The sequence below is a fragment of the Pipistrellus kuhlii genome, unplaced genomic scaffold (assembly GCF_014108245.1).
Source record: "Pipistrellus kuhlii isolate mPipKuh1 unplaced genomic scaffold, mPipKuh1.p scaffold_m20_p_14, whole genome shotgun sequence".
Classification (NCBI taxonomy): domain Eukaryota; kingdom Metazoa; phylum Chordata; class Mammalia; order Chiroptera; family Vespertilionidae; genus Pipistrellus; species Pipistrellus kuhlii.
The window spans coordinates 1,049,996-1,070,374 of NW_023425449.1; the positions used below are offsets into that span (position 1 = coordinate 1,049,996).

Here is a 20,379-nt window from a genome sequence, read left to right on the forward strand (position 1 = left end):
CGGCCTCCTTTGTCCTCATCCTCAGCCACCGCGCTCTCTGCCTGCCGACAGTGTCGGGAAGTTCTGTGCCATGGGTGTTGCCTGTGTGGGCTGGTGTGTATCTCTTTGGGAGGCGGTAAATCTGTGACTCCCCTCCCTCTGACGGGGTGATTTTCGCCGCCGTAGTGCGTGTGGGCGCGCAGGAGTCTCAGGGCCAGGATGGCGCCAAGGAGAAAGCCATTCGTTAGCTCATTGGCTCCTTCGGGAAACGCTTACCTCCGGGCCAGGAGGGACTGGTGATTGACGCGAGCACGCTCTGTTTCCTCTGGGGCCTGCTTGGAACCAGGGCCAAGGACTGTTAACGGCCCCGTGGGAAAGATTAAGGAAAATAAAGCCCTCCGTCACCACCGGGCAGACCTTCGCTGAGCACGGCACCTGCCAGGCCTGCTGGGCGGCGCCCGGGGACACAGTCATGCCGTGGGGGTGCAAACCGATGCTCAGAGCACGCCCTGCAGAGCCTGACCCGGGAACCCCTGGACACGGTGCACGTGTATGGTTTGGACCAGGAGGCAGGAAGAGGGCGCCGCCGGGAAGGGGCACCGCGGGCCGCATTTTGACAGCTGAGCAGGGCAGGGCATGAGGTAGGGGTGGGGGTGGCATGCTCAGAGGCGGAGGAGCTGGGCCCTGGGACCTGGGTGTCGGGCAGGAGGGAGGGGTGGGGGTGGCGTGCTCAGAGGCGGAGGAGCTGGGCGCGGGGCCTGGCTGTCCGGCAGGAGGGAGGGGTGGGGGTGGCATGCTCAGAGGCGGAGGAGCTGGGCCCTGGGACCTGGGTGTCGGGCAGGAGGGAGGGGCGGGGGTGGCGTGCTCAGAGGCGGAGGAGCTGGGCGCGGGGCCTGGCTGTCCGGCAGGAGGGAGGGGTGGGGGTGGCATGCTCAGAGGCGGAGGAGCTGGGCGCAGGGGCCTGGCTGTCCGGCAGGAGGGAGGGGTGGGGGTGGCGTGCTCAGAGGCGGAGGAGCTGGGCGCAGGGGCCTGGCTGTCCGGCAGGAGGGAGGGGTGGGGGTAGCGTGCTCAGAGGCGGAGGAGCTGGGCCCTGGGACCTGGGTGTCGGGCTGAGGCGGAGCGCGGGCTGCAGAAGAGTAGGCTCCTTGGATGTGTGGCTAAGGAAACGCCCTCGGACAGCCATTTCTGTGGATTCAGAGATGTGATGGTCGTTGCTTTTATGGCCTGAAAATCACTCTGGTTTCCCTGAAGGAACATTATGGTCTTTCTCACAGAAAAATTTATAATTTCTTCTGTTGGCTTATGAGTCTGTCCTGCACCACACCATTGAGCCCTGTACACACACATGCCTTTCCATGACACAGGTGTGTACTTTCTGTGCATACACACGTGCCCACACTCCTGTGCACATGGCAGACGGCTGCAGGCGGCCCTGGCTGAAGCGCCTGGAGGCCAGGCCAGGCCGCGGGGAGGTCAGCTGGGCGTTCCTAACCAGGTGGCCGATCTGTGGTTAAGACCCCGTGTCCTGCAGGAGCGTTCACACCCCTTCCTGTGAAGCCCTGCTCGCCGGGGAGCGGGCACCACCTTCGCCTGCGGCTAGGCCGGCCTCTGTGGCCACAGCGGACAGGCCCGTCACCCTGTCGTGGGGAACCGCCCGTATGGTCTGCTGGCCCCGCCGAGCAGCGTGGCTGTGCCCCCGAGCCTCCCTGCGCCTGGTCACCCGTGGCCCGGCTGGGCCTTCGTGAGCCGGCGAGGAGCCTGTGGGGAGAGGCCTCCAGCCGGGCGCCCAGAGCGCCCTGACGGCTCCCGGCTCCCTGAAGGAGCGCGTCCCCGGTCACGGTGGGGACACCCAGCGCCGCGGGAGGCCTGGTGGGAGGAGGGGCTCAGGCTTTGGGGGGTTTCAGTGCAGGAAGCGGGAGAAGGACATTCCCCCTACGAACCCACAGCCAGGACTGGCGCCGGAGTTGGGGCTCACTCCGGGGGCAGAGGGAAGCGGCTGTCCTGGCATCCCTGTTGGAGCCGTTTGGAACCAGACAGGCCTGATGGACTGACAGCCAAGCAGGGGCTCACACTGGTGAGGCCAGGCCGCGCTGCACAGGGCGTGACCTGTGCCATGGCCCCGCCATGGCCACCTGCACCCTCCCTCCCAGCCATGCCCCCTCCCTCCCAGCCATGCCCCCTCCCTCCCAGCCATGCACCCTCCCTCCCAGCCATGCCCCCGCCCTCCCAGCCGGGCCCCCTCCCTCCCAGCCGGGCCCCCTCCCTCCCAGCCACGCACCCTCCCTCCCAGCCATGCCCCCTCCCTCCCAGCCGGCCTGCTCCCTCCCAGCCGGGCCCCCTCCCTCCCAGCCATGCACCCTCCCTCCTAGACATGCCCCCTCCCTCCCAGCAGGGCCTCCTCCCTCCCAGCCATGCCCCCTCCCTCCCAGTGGGGCCCCCTCCCTCCCAGCCATGCCCCCCCCCTCCCAGCCGGGCCCCCTCCCTCCCAGCCGGGCCCCCTCCCTCCCAGCCGGGCCCCCTCCCTCCCAGCCATGCCCCCGCCCTCCCAGCCATGCCCCCTCCCTCCCAGCCGGGCCTCCTCCCTCCCAGCCGGGCCCCCTCCCTCCCAGCCATGCCCCCGCCCTCCCAGCCATGCCCCCTCCCTCCCAGCCATGCCCCCGCCCTCCCAGCCATGCCCCCTCCCTCCCAGCCGGCCCCCCTCCCTCCTAGCCGGGCCCCCTCCCTCCCAGCCGGCCCGCTCCCTCCCATTAGCCCCCTCCCGCCCTCCCAGCCCGGCCTCAGCCCTTGGCTCCCGGGCCCGGAGCAGCTGGTGATTTCTAGCCCCGAACGATAGGCTCCTGCCCCGCCCGGGCCAGGGCCTCCTCTCAGCTTCCGGGAAGCACCCGCGTTAGCTGGTGAGCGGGGATGTTTCCCGGAAAGGAAGGCACAACGCGAATGGATAATTGCAGCCTGGTGCTCGGTCCCCAGAGACTGATCTTCGGTCTCTTGCTTTTATTGGGAAAGTGAGCCAAAGGGAGAGCCACCCAGACCCGGGAGTGGGCTGTGGCTGAGCGGCCGCTGGGCCGCAGGGCGAGTGCAGAGAGGCCTCGCTGTCCGGGCCCTGGCCCCGGGCGTGGCAGCACCCAGGACCCCAGCCTGCGGCCTGCTTCGCTGTCAGGCGGTGCCCAAGGCCGCAGGGCGCCATCGGGTGTTTCCTCCCAACCGGCAGAGCCACTGCTCGCTGTCCTGCAGCCGCAGCCTTCCCAGCGCCGCCCGCACCGCCCTCTGAACCGGGCGGAGAGCTCCCTGCCTTCCCGCCGTCTGGGCCCGCGAGCACGCTGTGCCTGCCCCTCCACTTGGCCTGGAACGGGGAGGGGGAGTTGGGTGAACCTGACACGGGGCTGGGGGAGCCTGGCACAGGGGGAGCTGGGCCGTGGGGGAAGGCAGGACGCCCAGGACACCCTGGCAGAGACGGAGCCTGGAGATGAGCCGGACAACCATGGGGAGGAAGGGTGTGGGAGTGGGCAGCTGCTGCCCGTCGACGGTGAGGTCCACCCCTGCCTCAGTTTCCCTCGGGCAGCCTGCCCTTCAGGACCCCTGCTGAGGGGAGGCCTCAGGACAGACGCCCCGGTCCCGGCGGCCTCGCAGCCGTGAACTCCGGGCGATGCATCTTCATCTGCTTTATGCAGCGGCCCCGCAGCCCTGAGGCCTGCCTGGCATTTACTCTGGATTTCCGTTAAGCCTAGGCAGGCCGCAGCCTCCGGGGACAGAGGCCGGACCCAGGGGGGCGGGCCCTGAGCTGGCAGCGGCCTCTCCTGCGCCATCGCCAGGTGGGCACAGCGCCTGGGGTGAGGACACGCTGCCCAGAGCCAGGCCTGGCCCCTGGTGCGGGCGGTGGCCCGGCAGGCAGCCCGGACGGGGTGCTGGGAGGACCGTGTGCCGGGAGGACGGGGTGCCCTGGGGGAGGACGGGGTGCCGGGAGGACCGGGTGCCTGGAGTTCGGGATGCTGTGAGGACTGGGTGCCGGGAGGACCGGGTACTGGGAGGACGGGGAGTCGGGAGGACCGGGTGCCCGGTGGACGGGGTGCTGAGAGGCGCTGTGGGGGAAGCAGCCTCAGGCCAGGGACATGCTCACCTCAGCCCGCCCACCTCCTCCAGGAAGATGCTCTGGAGACACCCTGGGGCTCTCGGGATGCTGGGGACTCTGGAGAGAGCAGGGCACTGGGTGTGTGTGTGTGTTTTGGGGGTGGTGGTGGGGGATGGTCATGGTGCAGTCTGAGGGGAGCCCTGAGGCTGGATGGAGGGGGGAGGCGAGAGAGGGTAGCTCAGGGGACTGAGAGGGGGTAGCCATGGAGACGGCTGCCATGGGGAGGTTTGTGGCTCTCATGGCAGGCGGGGCGGCCAGGGAGGCGAGCGGAAGGGAGCTACCCATTCACGTTTTGGTGCGCGCTGGGCCTCTGGTCCTCATGTGAAAACATAAATGTAACCCCCTCCCCATCTCAGCTGCTAGAGCCTGCTGCTCCGGGCCTTCCCGTGAGCACAGTCAGTCAGCACCCGGTGTGTGCGGTGCGGTCCGCAGGGAGCAGGCTGAGGGATGCTGCTGGCAAACGCCGGGAGGGGCCGCCGCTATCGCTGCAGGAAGTCCTGCCGTCGGTTCGCGAGGCGGGAAGAGTGTGCAGGGACCCGCCCGTTAGGCTCAGGGCCGGGGGCGCGGCTCCTTGGCGCCAAGTAGAAAGGCATCGTTCGCTCACTGGATCCTTCAGGAAATGAGCCACGCTGCGCACGGGTGGGCTGCACGTGTCACAGACACGGGCCACGCTGCGCACGGGTGGGCTGCACGTGTCACAGACACGGGCCACGCTGCGCACGGGTGGGCTGCACGTGTCACAGACACGTGTCACCGACACGGGCCACGCTGCGCACGGGTGGGCTGCACGTGTCACAGACACGGGCCACGCTGCGCACGGGTGGGCTGCACGTGTCACAGACACGTGTCACCGACACGGGCCACGCTGCGCACGGGTGGGCTGCACGTGTCACAGACACGTGTCACAGACACGGGCCACGCTGCACACGGGTGGGCTGCACGTGTCACAGACACGGGCCACGCTGCGCACGGGTGGGCTGCACGTGTCATAGACACGGGCCACGCCGGGGCCGTGGTTGCAGCTCTGCTTTCCCTCCCTGGGCCCGGTCACCTTCTTCCCACCGAGTGGGCTCGGGTCCGAGGCAGCGTTTCAGTGGCTGCATGTACCCCTTTACCTAAGTGTCCCTGGTGGATGGGGCAGCTGCAGGCCCAGCCCCCTCCCTGACAGGCTGCAGGAGGTCTGGGGGGTGCGGGGGGCGGGGGGGAGTCCTGCTTTCCCAGGGCTGTTTGCTCCTCCCATGGAGACCGCCCCCGTCAGGGGAGCAGCTTTCAGACGCTAACAGGCTGAGGACATATTCGTTTCCTGGACTCTGGCCAGCAATACTCTTAGTTCCCCCAAATCTGTGCCAGCGCCAGGCCGGGAGAGGCAGCCCTGTGCCTCCCGTGTGCACTCCGATGGCGGGTGTGCGAGGTTCCCACCCGTGTGCACTCCCGTGGCGGGTGTGCGAGGTTCCCACCCGTGTGCACTCCCGTGGCGGGTGTGCGAGGTCTCCCATCCAGGTGCACTCTCATGGCGGGTGTGCGAGGTTCCCACCCGTGTGCACTCCCATGGCGGGTGTGCAAGGTTCCCACCCGTGTGCACTCTCATGGCGGGTGTGGGAGGTCTCCCATCCACGTGCACTCTCATGGCGGGTGTGGGAGGTCTCCCATCCACGTGCACTCCGATGGCGGGTGTGCGAGGTCTCCCGCCCACGTGCACTCCGATGGCGGGTGTGCGAGGTTTACCACCCGCGTGCACTCCCATGGCGGGTGTGGGAGGTTCCTACCCGTGTGCACTCCGATGGCGGGTGTGCGAGGTTCCCACCCGTGTGCACTCCGATGGCGGGTGTGCGAGGTCTCCCATCCAGGTGCACTCCGATGGCGGGTGTGCGAGGTCTCCCATCCAGGTGCACTCCCATGGCGGGTGTGGGAGGTCTCCCGCACACGTGCACTCCCATGGCGGGTGTGCGAGGTTCCCACCCGTGTGCACTCCGATGGCGGGTGTGGGAGGTCTCCCATCCACGTGCACTCCCATGGCGGGTGTGGGAGGTCTCCCATCCAGGTGCACTCCCATGGCGGGTGTGGGAGGTCTCCCGCCCACGTGCACTCCCATGGCGGGTGTGCGAGGTTCCCACCCGTGTGCACTCCCGTGGCAGGTGTGCGAGGTTCCCACTCGTGTGCACTCCGATGGCGGGTGTGCGAGGTTCCCACCCGTGTGCACTCCGATGGCGGGTGTGTGAGGTCTCCCGCCCACATGCACTCCGATGGCGGGTGTGCGAGGTCTCCCATCCAGGTGCACTCCGATGGCGGGTGTGCGAGGTCTCCCATCCAGGTGCACTCCCATGGCGGGTGTGCGAGGTCTGCCACCCGGGTGCCATGCGTGTGCCTCTTCCTGGACCAAGCATCTATCCCGCCCACCAGTGCCCTGTCTCAGTGGGACCTGGGCCCAGCCAGCCACACCCTCCTCCCCACCCTGTGCCTGGCTCCTGCCTCTGGGTCTTCGCCCCGCCCCCAGCACCTGCCTGGGCTCCCGCTGGGCCCTTCTCACCCCCGGACGGGCCCTGGTGAGGACGGGGCCTCCGGGCCAGCCCGCAGTGCTCTGCTGGCGTGGGCAGAAGTCAACCCTCCTCTCGCGTGGCCCCTTCCTCCTCTCCCCGGGCCAGTCACAGGGGCCAGGGGCCACCCAGAAAGGCCAGTCCTCTCCCGGCCGAGGTGGTGAGCGGCAGAGTCCCAGCTTAGTGTCCCGGATTCCAGAGACCTGGCCCTGAAGTTGGGACGAATCTAGTGAAGGGTCTACCAGGCGTCTTCAAACTACGGCCACATGCAGCCCGCAGAGGAGTCTGATCCGGCCCGCCAGGTTTTTTGGGCAGTGAGCGCAGCCGAGGTGTTCAGGAGGAATTAGTAGTTCATATAGTCCGGCCCTCCAGCTCTCTGAGGGACCGTGATCTGGCCCCCACTTTAAAAAGTTTGAGGACCCCTGGGACTCTAGACGGAGCTCCAGCTTGTGTCTGGACCAGCTGTGACCAGTGGAGGCACCCGGAGGGGAGCGAGCAGCCCTCGGCGCACTCTGGGGGGACACAGGGCTGCCGGCAGGGCCCAGGACCGCCTGATCCCCTGCCCGCCCCTCGGGTTCACATGCCCGAGGACACGATTCCTGTGCGGGCAGAAGGGCAGCCTGGTCCCGGGCTCCTCCTCTGTCTCTGTCCCTCCCTGTTGGGGCCAAAGGGATTTGACAGCTCCCCCAGGCCTCGTGACAAAGAAAAACAGCAAACATGCGCGTTGGCGGCTTTGTATTAGATGTTGTGTCTGTGAACACGCTCGGTGATTATTTGTGCCTGTCACCCTGTGGGTAAAGCTCTCGCGGACGGTGTCTGTCCCTAAAGGGGGCCAGGGCTGGCTTCCGAGCCGCAGTCGGCGCTGGAGAAGGCTGGAGGCTGGGCCCACGAGGGCCCGGCCAAGGCCCTGCTGGGAGTGGTGCGGGCACCTGCGAGCTGGGCCGCGGGCAGGGCCGGGCGAGTGTGGTTCAGAAGCCTCTCCAGGACACTCCTGTCTGTGCTCTCCCTAAGTCCTGGCTCCGGGCCTCCAGGCCTGGGTACCCCAGCCTCAGGGCAGGGAGGAGAGGCCAAGCCCCCCCTCGGAGGCCAGCCTGGCTGTGCCCGCAGGCGCCCTGGCCTGCCCGCCTGCTAGCAAACACTTGTGCCCAGAGGAGGGAGGGGGAGATGATTGAATTATTGAAGAGAACAAGCTGTTTTCAAGCACCTGATTTGCATACGGCTCTGAATATGCTCATTACAGACCATTCTTCCTGGCTCCTAAGGCAGCAGCCCTGGCTCCCGCCAGCCCCGGTTCTGCTCCTGGGCAGGGCACCTGGAGATGCTCCTCAGCCAGACCCTGTGCGGTGGGCTTCCCGCCGACGGGCATGGGCGGGGCCCCTCGGGCGTGGCCGGGAGGGAGATCGGTGTCTGCCCCACCTCCGAAGGCCACCCCCTCTCCTCCAGGGTCTCATCATACTCAGTCCCAGGAGGAAGGCAGAGGGGGGCGGAGACAGCAGGGAGGGGGTGTGCCCTTGGCCCAGGCGGGGAGCAGAGCTCAGGGCTTTGGAGCTGGAGACCAGAGTGGGGAGGGTATAAGCTTTAGGGGAGCAGCTGGGCCTGCTGAGTGAGGCCAGAGCTGGGCAGCTCAATGGTCAGACCATCCCTGTGGGGAGGGCACCTCAGCCTGGAGCCTGGGCGGGGGTGAGGGGCAAGTTCGCTGCTCTGGGGGAGCCCTGCCCGCACACCTGTCACCTGCTGGAGGTGCTCAAAGGTTGGGCTCCGATGGGATCGCAGGCCGGGAGGAGGCGGACCCCGGGGGAGGGGATGAGAGGGCCTGGCCGCCACGGGGAGGGGAGAGCAGCGGCAGTGCGGCCACCACCTCCGCCCCCGGCTCTGCTCTGAGCCACGGACTTGCAGCTTGAACGGGGCCTTCCGCTCGTTACGGAGGCGCCTTGTTGAAGTTAGGAGGATGAACACGGTTCGATCGCGTTTGTTAACTTGGTCTGCAGCTCGGAGCACTGTGCCCTGAGCCTCCTGTGGAGTGGGGGGCCTGGCGGCCCGTCTCCTCCGCAGCCGCCGTGGATGTGGAGAGCCAGCTGCCAACCCTCGTGCTGGGAACCTGGTCCCGCCCAGGGCTGCTCTGCGGCTGAAATTACTTTCCTGCTAATTAAGCAGACAGCACAGCAGGCGGTCCTTTCCAAGTTGCTTTTAAACGCTCCAGTTTCTCCAGGAAGCCGGTGGCCGGCCCAGAGCGGGAGCGGCCGCTGCTGCCGGCTGCAGAGTAAGAGGCTGGGCCCGCCCCCTCAGCAGACGTAGCCCTTCCGGCCGCTCGCCCCCTTCTGTGCCTCCTGGGAGACCAGAGAGCTCAGCACCCTCCCTTCCTGCCAGAGCCACCCGCACGCCCCTCTCACTGCTCTCACCCCTTCTCCGTGGCCCAGCCTCTGCGCCACCGCGTCCCTGGACTTGCAGTCAGACACTCGGCCAGGCTCCAGAATTGAGTCCCTGCTGTGGGTGGGTGGGTAGGTGGCTAGATGGGTAGATGGATGGATGGATGGATGGAAGAGAGGGTGGTGAATGGGTGGTAGATGTGTGGATGGATGGATGGATGGATGAGAGGGTGGTGAATGGGTGGTGGATGTGTGGATGGATGGATGGATGGATGGATAGATGAGAGGGTGGTGAGTAGATAGGTGAGTGGGTGGTGGATGTGTGGATGGATGGATGGATGGATGGATAGATGAGAGGGTGGTGAGTAGATAGGTGAGTGGGTGGTAGATGTGTGGATGGATGGATGGATGGATGGATAGATGAGAGGGTGGTGAGTAGATAGGTGAGTGGGTGGTGGATGGATGGATAGATGAGAGAGGGTGGTGAGTAGATAGGTGAGTGGGTGGTGGATGTGTGGATGGATGGATGGATAGGTGGGTAGGAGTGGATGGATGAGTGGGTGGTAAGTGGATGGGAGGGTAAATGGATGGGTGGGTTGATGGGTGGGTGAGAGGGTGATAGATGAGTGGATGGGTCAGTGGGTGGTGGGGGATGGATGGGTGGGGGGGGGATGGATGGAGGGGTGATAGCTGCGTGGCTGGGTCAGGGTGTGGGGGGGGGGAGGATTGCGGGGGTGGGTGTGGGTGGCGGGATGTAGTTGCTAGATGAGTGGATGGGTCAGTGGGTGGTGGGGGATGGATGAGGGGGTGATAGATGAGTGGATGGGTCAGTGGGTGGTGGGGAATGGATGAGGGGGTGATAGATGAGTGGATGGGTCAGTGGGTGGTGGGGGATGGATGAGGGGGTGATAGATGAGTGGATGGGTCAGTGGGTGGTGGGGGATGGATGAGGGGGTGATAGATGAGTGGATGGGTCAGTGGGTGGTGGGGGATGGATGAGGGGGTGATAGATGAGTGGATGGGTCAGTGGGTGGTGGGGGATGGATGGATAGATGGTGACCTGCAGTCTAGTGGTATTGAGTTTGTAACGGCAGAGACAGAGGATCTGATTCTTGCTCCTAGCTTGGGGCACAGGAGTCCAGATCACCAAGCAGGTTAGAAGGGAGCCTTGGGGATCCCTCTGACTGGGGACCCCACAAAGCCAAGACCAACACCTTCAGTAAGCAAAGTGGGGGAGCCCCCCTGCTGCCGGGATTGTAAGCGGGTGTGAGAACAGGTGGGCGGCGTCAGGAAGGGTTTGGTGTGGACTCGGTGGGCTGAGCCTGTTTGGAAATCCTCTGGCCGATCCTCTCACGTAACAGACGGGGAGCGGAGGCTCGGGGTCACTGTCAGTTCACGGAGTCAGCCCTGACCCTGTGCGGGAGACAGCCCCCCAACAGAAAACCCTGTGGAGCCAGCCTCACAGAACGGGCGTGGGCAGGGCCGGGTCAGGAAGCCTCCCTGGAGGAGGTGCTGTTCAAGCCGAGTGTCCGAAGGCCAGTGGGAGTCGGCAAGGGGACGCATGAGGGCATCGCGGGTGCTGGGGGTGGGGAACAGGCGGCAGGAGGGCCCAGGCTGTGGGTGTAGAGGCCTGGGGGGGGGGGGCTGGCGGTCTCAGCCAGGCCCAGAGCACTGGGGGGCAGCGAGGGCGTCATTCCTACATCTGCGCCTCTGGTGTCCTCGGCAAGCCCTCCTTCCCCTGGGCTGGCTCCCCCTGGCTCCCCGCTGGCCTGGCCCCACTGCACACCCTGCCAGAGGCCCCGTACGCCGGCCCTGCTGGGCACCGGGGATGGCGGGGGCGGGCCCTGGCCCTCAGGACTGCTGGTGGGGGCAGGGCAGGCAGAAGGAGGAGTGCAGAGACTAAGGCACCAGAGGGCAGGCTGCCCGGGAGGTGAGGCTGAGCAGAGGCGGCAGCTCCCGGCAGAGGCAGGGCACAGCCTGTGGCATGAAACCAGCCGCCCGCCTCCTCCCACACCCGCTGGGACCTCCCCATGCTCCCTCCCCGCGTGTGACCTGACCCTGCAGGCGAGCTGGTCCGAGGCCGGATGGCACTGTGGCAAGGACCAGGCTGGGCGCAGAGTCAGGGGGGGGGGGGGTGTCCGCTGGGAGGCAGGAATCTGCGTCTCATTTAGAAAGGCCCGAGGGAAGACGGAGAACGGGGATTGGAAAGGTAGACGTTGCTTGGGGACAGACGAGCATTAAAATCCCCTGCTGCTCCAGAGGGCCCCGCCAGCAGGCACGCTTCCTCCCGCCTGCCTTCTCCCTGTTTGTCTGCAGTCTGAAGTGCTTGCCCAGGAGAAGGTGGAAGCAGAGGGCTTAATAGAGGCAGGAGCTCTATCCGCAGGGCGTTCCCAGTGCAGTTCCGTGCCTGGGTGCCCGTGCCCATGCCAGTGCCAATGCACAGGGCAGCCTCACACTCCCGTCTGACGAAGGCTCAGTTATAATAGGTAAATGCTGGAGGCCTGCAAATGTCTCCGATAAGTGCCAGGATGCCCCGCCCACCCATGGCTACACCTACAAATGACCCCGCCCACCCCGTGGCCCCACCCATCCATGGCCCTCCCACCCCACGGTCCCACCCACACATGACCCTCCCATCCCTCCTTTTCTCGGGTCATTTAATTCTGTCTGCCAGGAGAAAGGGATTGTGTTCTGTCCACACTGGGCCCTCAGCCCTCCCGGACACATCTCCTCTGCACCCCCCAGCCTCTGGCCAGACACTGCCTCGTCCCATTTCAGACGAGGAGGCAGCAGCCCTGGCTTGGGAAGGGGCTCAGCTGGCCCCGCAGTGGGCGCCCGTGAGGCCGGAGGACGCGGGCATGGGGGGGGGGGGACTCCCTCAGGAGGGCGTGTGGTGCTGGCCATGTGTGTCTCTTCCCCCACGGCAGCCACGGGCCACGCCAAGACGCAGCCCAGAGACCTGCCTCCGGGGCCGGCCTCCCGCCCGGTGAGCCCGCCGCGCCCCGCTCTCCTTGGCGGGCCCGCCCCTGGATGCCCGGGCCAGGACCAGCTCTCGCGGTGGGCACGCTGGGGAAGCAGGAACCTCTCCACAGAGAAGCCCGCGAGGCACGATTTCCTCTCCACTCGCCTTAATTTTAATTCAATTCCCTTGAATCTTTAATGAAAAGTTGTAAAAGTAAATTATTTACCCGAGAGAGCCGAGCAGCTCCTCAGGGGCGTTCCTGCCCGGAGGGTAATTACGTGTGTGGGTCCTGCCCGGCCTCCCCCGGGCGCCGAGGGCCAGGCGCTCTGGCTCAGGCACTGATTAGCCGCCTCCATCACTGTCACAGCGCAGGCTCCCGGCAGACGCAGAGCAGGCCCACCTGACAGGCGCTGGGTGATTGCCCGGGACTGGGGAGCAGAGCTGAGCTGAGCAGGCCGCCCTCCCCGCCCGTCCCTGGCCTCCGGCGGCCTCCTGAGCCAGCTCACCTGCAGAAGGGCCCCTCCCAGCCCTGCTGGGGCTCCAGGCGGGGGCAAGGGTGACGGAGGAGCCCCCCTGCCCAGGTGCCTCTCTGCCTTAGGCCCGTGCTCAGAACACTGTCACCCCCCCTCCTGGCACTGTCCTGCTTCAATCTCTTTTTAAAACTCAGTGTACAGAAAGGCAGCCCAGTGACAGTTAGGGAAACCGTATTTGGCACAGTTGGTCAAGACTGGCAGGAGTGTGTGTGTATGTGTGTGTGTGTGTGTGTGAGTGTAGGGGTGGGGGAGTAATATGACTACCAAAGATTCGATGTCTGTCCCTTTAACTCTGAGCTTCCTAACAGCCAAAGAGAAAAGGTCAGTTACTTGACTCTCAGCAAAGAGGGGAAAGCTGCGGTCGGTTAGTACCTTGCCACGCGCTCCTGGGCCTCAGAGAAAGGTCCCCTCTGTGCTGGGTACCTGGCAGTTAGGAGGTTTCGCGCGGTCTACCCGTGGCCGCCCCAAGGCCCTCCGGCCGCTGTGAGGAGGGGCAGCCCGAAGCAGGCCCGGCCTCCGCTCCCTCGCATCCCGAGGCGCGGCTGTCTTTTATCAGGGGACCGGCTCCTCGGCTGACTCCTGGCCAGGCCTCGCCGCAGTCAGCCTGACTGAGGGTTAGGCTCACCAGGATTTCCGGGGGCTGGAGAGAGCATGCGCCCGAGAAATCAAACGCTCAGATGTGCTCACTCCCGCCGCTCCCGTCCACCACCTCGCTCATCCCTCCGCATTGCTCTTAAGCCTTAAAAGTGTTTTATCCAAAATTAGGTATTTGCATCTAAAGTCTACCGAGCCTCCCGTTTTTCTGGTCCCCAGGGGCAAGGGTTGTTGTGGGGTCCGAGGGGAGGGTGTCCTCCCTGGAGTCTGAGCTCCGGGCAGTGCCCCTGCTGCTGGGCGCCAGGTGCTGAGGGCCAGGTGAACAGGTTGTCAGAAAAGTCACTTGAGCAGGGAACGTGGGCCATTCCTCCTGGTCACAAAGAGGCTTCCTGTGATCTGGGGTCTCCCCTGGCACTAAGGGAGCTGTGCCGGGCGGGCTCCACCAGGACCCGCTCTCCTGGCTGCCCTCCTCCCCACCTCCACCTGCTCCCTGTGGAAGGGGCCGTGGGTGCCAGCTGAGCGGCACCAGTGTGGCCCTGCAAGTGGCGGCCTGGATCCAGCAGGTGGCAAGAAACAGGCCTCTGGTCACCCACAGGAACCCAACAGTGGGCAGGGGGCTGGCTGAGCCTGCTGGGGGAGGGGCACTGGAGGGGGCTGGCTGAGCTGCTGGGGGAAGGGGCCTGGGAGGGAGGGCTGATCAGGACAAGCCCCTTCCACAACTCCCCCACCTTCTCCGGGCTCGTTCATTCATGGAAACCTCCGAGGGAAGCATGCGAGGCCGAGGGGCAGAGGCTGAGGGCTGTGCCCCAGAGCAGGGCAGCTTCTGCTGTGAACACGGAGGGCGCAGCAGCACACGCAGCCCGGGCAGGGCCGGCCCCCTGCACGTGCCCCCGGAGCCTGGCGGGGAGAAAGCCCCGCCCCTCCACCCCCTTCCCCAGCCCTCTCACCCCTGCGCCCCTTCCCACCGTGGCCGCCCGTGGCCCAAAGGCAGGCTGGCACCAGGATGGCCTGGCACCGGGGCTTCCTCCTCCTCCTCCTCCCCGCGGCCCACAGGCCTCCCTCCTCTGGTTTCTATTTATAGCCGTGTGTCTGTCGCGGCCGTGCGGTGGCATAAGCGTGCGGTGGTTTCAGGAGGCATTCTGGGCCAGGCGGAATTAAGTCCGTGACTCCGGCTGTATTACCAGTGAGGGGATCGGGGCCGGGCGGGGGCGGGAGGCGAGGGTGGGCCGTGGCCCTTGTAACGCTGTGGGGGCAGAGACTGACCTGCTCCCGGATGTCTAACGAGGGCCTCCTGCGTGAACAGCTCCTGCAGGAGACCTGGCGCTGCCGAAGGGGACCCGGGCCGGGAATGGGGAGGCCGGTCCCCATCTCTTACCCTCACGGTACAGCCGGCTGGTCCCGAAGGCATGTGGGCCCAAAGCCCACTCACTCATGTATGCATTCACTCACTCACTCACTCATCCACTCACTCACTCACTCATTCATTCACTCACTCATTCAGTCACTCACTCACTCATTCATTCACTCACTCATTCACTCACTCACTCACTCATGTATGCATTCACTCACTCACTCACTCACTCACTCATCCACTCACTCATCCACTCACTCATTCATTCACTCACTCATTCACTCACTCATTCACTCACTCATTCATCCATTCACTCATGTATGCACTCACTCACTCATTCATTCACTCACTCATCCACTCATTCATTCACTCACTCATGCATGTATTCACTCACTCATTCACCCATCCATCCACTCATCCATCCATCCATCCATCCAATAAATATGAACTCGAACCAGAGTCTGCCTGGCCTGGGTCTTGGGGACATGGGCAGTGGCGGTTCTCCAGAGCTTCTGGGGGAGGACGCACAGGTGGTTAATAGTTAAACAGGTGGGTAAACAGGAGAGCTTCCGGTAAGATGCTGTGGGTCATGAGAAGATGGAAGAGGATGGAAGCGTGGCCTGGGTTTCTTTAGTCTGAAAGGGTTCTAGGCTGGGCGGCCCTGTCCCACCCTCTCAGCCTCACTCCGTGCCCGGTGCCCTCCTGCAGGGGGGAGGCGTGCGGAGACTGGGCGGACGGCGCTGGGGGAGTGGGCGGTGTGGTGAGCCGCGCACAGGGAGGAGGAGCACAGGGAGGAGCCTGCCCCTGGGAGAGGGGGCGCTGCGAGGTGCAGGCCCCGGAGCCCTCCTGGAGGCCGCCCCCTAGGACCTGCCGCTCTTAGACGTGTTTACTTTTGTCCCCGTGACTCCTTTCCCGGGCTCTGTCCTGGGAGCGTCCGTCCGAGCTCAGCAGCTCACTGTGCAGACGTGCACATGGCGAGACACGGGGGTGGGTACGTCACGGCTTGTTTCTCGCCGGGATCCTCTGGGGCCTCGGAGGACACCCTCCCAAAGACGTGGACACGTGGGACATGCTGGTCCTCACAGCCACAGAGAGCCGAGCTCAGCCCCGGCCACGTTAACAAGCCGGGAGGGGAGCGGGCCAGGCGGGGATATTACCAAAGTGTTGTCCTTCTGTCCACTTTCCCAGTGTCTGCAGGGCGCTGTGGGAGCTCCTGATTTTAAAGAAACAAAATAGGGGGCGGGACTTGATCGTAGAAGGCTTCCTTGAAACATGTATTTGGAGGGAGCTGGGTGGGGGTTTGCTGACTTGCAGGTGCACCCCCCCAGGCACTGCCAAACGGAGTGGGTGTCGCCAAGGCCCAGCCAGGGGCCACTCCTCATCTTGGGGGCCTGTGGCCAGAGCTCAGCCCTGCCGGGCGGGAGTGTCTTGGAGCCCCTCCTGGACCCCCAACCACCTAGGGCCTCCCAGCGCTCCGGCCCCATCCTGGCCCCGCCAGCCTGCACGCCAGCAGAGCAGGGACGGGACCGTGCGCCCAGCCTGGTACAGAGGGGCGGCAGACATGTGGATGATGGCGTAGGGGATGAATGAATGAGGGAAGGAGTGAATGAATGGATGAATAAGAAGACGGAGGAGAAGGGGAGGCCACCGGGGCTGTGTCCCTGACAGTCCCCTGTCCTGTGTCTTTGGCAGACGTGCTGGTGGACGGGCAGCCGTGTGACTGCGAGGCGGCGGCCTGCCAGGTGGGCGACCCCATGCGCCTGGAGGTGCGGCTGACGAACCGGAGCCCGCGCAGCGTGGGGCCCTTCGCCCTCACCGTGGTCCCGTTCCAGGACCACCAGAACGGCGTGCACAACTACGACCTGCACGGCGCCGTGTCCTTCGTGGGCTCCAGCACCTTCTACCTGGACGCGGTGCGTGGCCGGGGCGGGCCAGCCCTTTGGCTGACCCTGGTCTGCGGGCTCACTCTGAGGCCTCAGGCACCTCACTGCTCTGCACCCGGAGCCCTGGGGTGAGACCAGGGAAGTGAGGTCACCCCGAGGGCTGTTCAGGGGACAAGGCGGGGGGGGGGGGGCAGGATAGCTGAGGTGACCCGTTCACCATCACCTGCCCCATGCGGTCACCTCCTCCCTGCCTGTGGTCACTGCAGGGGCCCAGGGGACTGAGGGGCCCCAGCTCCCGGCCTCACAGGGCACAGCCCTCAGGCCTGAGTGCCCCCCCAGAAAGGAGGCGGAGGCTGGGACAGGGACAGGGACTGTCCGGCGGCAGGTTCGGGGTCTCCCGGCTGACATCGTCCTCCTGCCTGCAGGTGCAGCCCGCGGGCCAGGCGGCCTGCCTCGGGGCCCTCCTCTTCCTCTACACGGGCGACTTCTTCCTGCGAGTGCGGGTGCAGGAGGACAGCACGAGCAAGGAGCTGCCGCCCTCCTGGTTCTGCCTGCCCAGCGTGCACGTGCGCGCCCTGGAGGGCCAGGCCTGAGCCGGTCCGGGCCTGTGCTGGGGGGCCCCGCCTGGCCCCCAGCCTTCGTTGTAGCTCCTGCCCCCCCTCCGGCCCAGCCCAGCCCCAGCCCAGCCCCCTGCACCCCTTTTCCTGCAGCACCTTTTCTGGCTGTGCCCAGTGTGGAGACATGGCAGCCTCACCCCTCCCCGCACTGCCCACCCGGACCCTCTGCTGGAGCCTGGCGCTAAGCCCGGAGGGCGATGCTCACTCCCCAGCGGTGTCCCTGCACCTGGGGTCGCAGCCCGCCAGGGTGGGCCTGCAGAGACCCCCAGGCCTGGAATCCCCCCAGGGCTGGCCCTTCTCCCTGAGCCCCCGAGGCAGCCCCTGTGCCAGGCGCTGGGCAGGGTGTGGGCGGGGCCCCGGGACCATGGCCTGTGTGAGTCTGTGTCTGTGACAAGTTCTCCAATAAAGGGCTGCCTGGCTCCCTGCCGTCCGCCTGCCTCCGGACACCCGTCACACGGGACCCCCAACACACGGCTGGTGGCCAGTGGGGCCGGGCTGGGTGTCTCAGACCCCACAGTTTCTCCCATCGTGTGCTTCTTGGGCCTGGCTCCTGGCTCCCCAGCCCCTTTCGGAACATGGGGTCCAGCCCCCACCCGGTCCCCAGCCCCCAAGATGGCGCTGGCCATGCCAGCCTCTTGCTCTCTCTCCACCCTGTGACAGCGTCCACAGTGCCCTGGGTCTCCCAGGCCAGGCTGCCCTGGCTGCCCTCAGGGAGGGTGCACAGGGCGGGGTGCAGCCTGGCGGGGTGCAGGGCTGTGCCGCCCAGACAAGGCCCTCGTTCTGATTGCGGAGCTGCCCTGGGCTGTAACGCCCGCCTCCCCATCCGCTTCCACCTTCCAGGCCTCCAGCCCACCCTGCCCTCTGCTCCGGGCAGGAGGATGCTGGGCCTTAGCGACCTCTGGCCCCCAGCAGCGGCCCAGGAGGGGGCTCAGTGAGAGGTCACGCAGCAAAGCCTGCACAGGAGGAGCTCAAGCAGCCCGTCTGGGAAGTGGGGTCCCCCTGGGGGCCGTGGGAGAGCCTGAGGAGGAGGCTGCCACAGGAACCCGGGCTCCGCAATCCTCAGGGGACTCGGGGGGCGGCCGAGCTGGACTGGGCATCCCTGGAGTTCGTTCCTTGGTCCCGGCCCCCTGTGCCCCCGTTCCCAGGAGGAGGACCAGACCCCTGCCTCGGGGTGTCCCCTTCAGTGAAGTCCCAGGGGATCCCAGGCAGGGAGCAGGGGGTGGGCTTTGGCCGAGGCGAGGCAGGCAGAGGGCGACAGGAAGAAACTGACCTTTGTCCCTGCGGGTCCTGGCCTGGAGCCCCATCCCCTGGGACTTCCAGGTAACGGGAGTGTCTGTCCAGCGAGGTGACTCTGGGTGGGCCCCTGGGTGGCCCCTGCTGGCGGCAGGACGGGACTGGTCACGAAGCACCAGCGCGCTTTGGATCTGGGAGCCTTCGGCCCTGCCCGGGCTTCCCTGGATGGGGTTGGGGGCCCATCCTGCCCCCCTGGGCAGCTCCCTCCGACATCCTCCCCCCGGGCTGTGGGCGCTTCCTGGTGAACGCAGTCACGTTCAGGCCGCATCACAGCACCTGCACCCGGGCCCCTCCTGACCGCACTGTGCTCGCTCCGCCCGCCGCTCACCTGCATCCTGTGTCACGCCTCCTGTGGTCCCCGGGCACGTAAGTAGGTGTTTGTCTGAGTTCTGGGCTCCGTCACAGCCAACTGTCAGGCCTGGGGGTCAGGGCCCCAGGGCACGGCTGGCTGTTAGAGGCGTCTGAGCTGGGCCGGCAGTGGGACCGAGCGTTGGCTGTGGGTGGGTCTGTGCCCAGGCCGGAGGCAGCGTGAGAGCTGGCTGTGGGGCAGCAGCTGCTGGGCACGGGGTGGGCGCGGGGCGCCGTGTGCAGGGGCCCAGCCGCCCAAGCTCCCGACATCTTTCAGCTGCTGGGGCTCCGGAGGGAGGCCCTGAGGGAGCGGAGAGGACTCCAGCAGAGTCCTCCCCGCGCCTCCGTGTCCTCCCGGCCACTGCCTGACCGCTGTCCCCGGGAAGCTGGCCACGCGCCCTCACCGTCCTCTTGGACTCTGCGAGGGCTCCTGTACCGGTGGTGGGGGACAAGGCGGCGCTTTCTGCACAGCGGCTGGGGAGGGGCTGCCGTTGAGCCCGTGACCGTCACGCTGAGCTCTGCATTCGGGCCGAGCCGGACCTGCGATGGCTTCGGAGGACGCGGTGTCGGGTGGTGGCTCTGAGCCGCCAGCCGGGCCCGGGCGCGGAGAGGGGACGGGGCCCATGCCCCCTGCCCCTGGGCCTGGGAACTGTGTCCTCAGGGGCTGAGGCACACAGTGAAGACCAAAGGGTGTCACCGTGAGGGGGGCACGGCCTGCGCATCCTCCGGAAACCAGCTCAGTGAGGGCACGTCAGTTACAGACACGCGATCCCCCCGAGTGGGGAGGAGAGTCTGACTGTGGGCAGAACCCTGAGAGGGAGGGCAGCGGCTCCCATTCTCACAGAACAGGGAGGGGGAGGAGCGAGGCACGCCCACCAGGTGGGGAAGCTCAGGGGAGCTGCACCTCATTAATTTGGGAGCCGAAGGATTCTACCCTGAGTAAGGGGTGAACCGAAATCATGCCCCCCCCCCCCACTCAGCGTGGAAATAAGACTGTCCCGTCTCCACGCTTTGATTCCACCCACATTGGCCCTCCCGTGACCTGCAGGCCCAGGCCGCACCCCAGCGCCGGCCCAGCCCGCGTCCTTCATTAACTGGAAAGTGATCCCAGACGCCCGCGCCCCCACCGCCGCGCGGCAGACGGCGCAGCAGTAAACACATCCTTTCTGGAGGAAGCCACTTCTGTCCCAAATCTCCAAGGCGAATGAATAATTCAGTCTTAAGAGAAAGAAAGCCATCAGACACACGAGGAAGCAGTGCGTCATGTGTGAGGGCGGAACAAAGGCGCAGGCCGGGCTCGGAGGAGAACAGGATGGCTTCCTCACAGACGGGGAAATGGGCGCCTCGCCGTGCCTCGGACATGACAAAGAAGAGGGACATGAGTGAAGACCGAGAGCACCACAGAATAACCAAACGGGAGCCCCTAGCCGTGACAGAACTAAAATGAAATACTTAACGCGTGTGTGGAAGGCGGATTAAACCCAGCTCGAGGGAGACGAGTGAATGGAAGAGAGAGCCAGGGACCCGATAAAAAATGCAGCTCAGAGAGGATGGGAAATGTGAGAGAGACTGACCCACAGCCAGCAGTGAGTGCCGGGAGGGAGGACAGGACGGAGCAGAGGCAGGAGGGGAGGGGCATGACCGAGACTTCCTCCGAGCTGACCCGCATTGCCGGGAGCCCCACCACGTCCACGGGGCACAACATTGAAAACGCACAGCAGACCCGTCGTGATAGGTTTCCAAACACCAGGTGCGAGGGTGATGCTGAGGGGCTGGATGACACGGCAGATCCT

The 20,379-nt window shown here is 66.0% G+C and overlaps 1 protein-coding gene across 6 annotated transcripts in view; it reads left to right on the top strand.

Moving 5' to 3' along the window:
• Nucleotides 1-17,364, top strand: part of TRAPPC9 (trafficking protein particle complex subunit 9) — a 132,939-nt gene extending 115,575 nt beyond the window's left edge. For 5 of the 6 annotated variants that reach the window (XM_045581280.1, XM_036437495.2, XM_036437493.2 and 2 more), the window contains 2 exons: nt 16,138-16,358; nt 16,754-17,364. In XM_045581280.1, coding sequence (XP_045437236.1) covers nt 16,138-16,358; nt 16,754-16,921 — 389 coding nt within the window. In that variant the 3' untranslated portion in view covers nt 16,922-17,364. Of the gene's footprint in view, nt 1-16,137; nt 16,359-16,753 lie in introns of those variants that run through there. The other variant, XM_045581283.1, reaches the window with a different exon arrangement.
• Nucleotides 17,365-20,379: the final 3,015 nt, after the last annotated feature.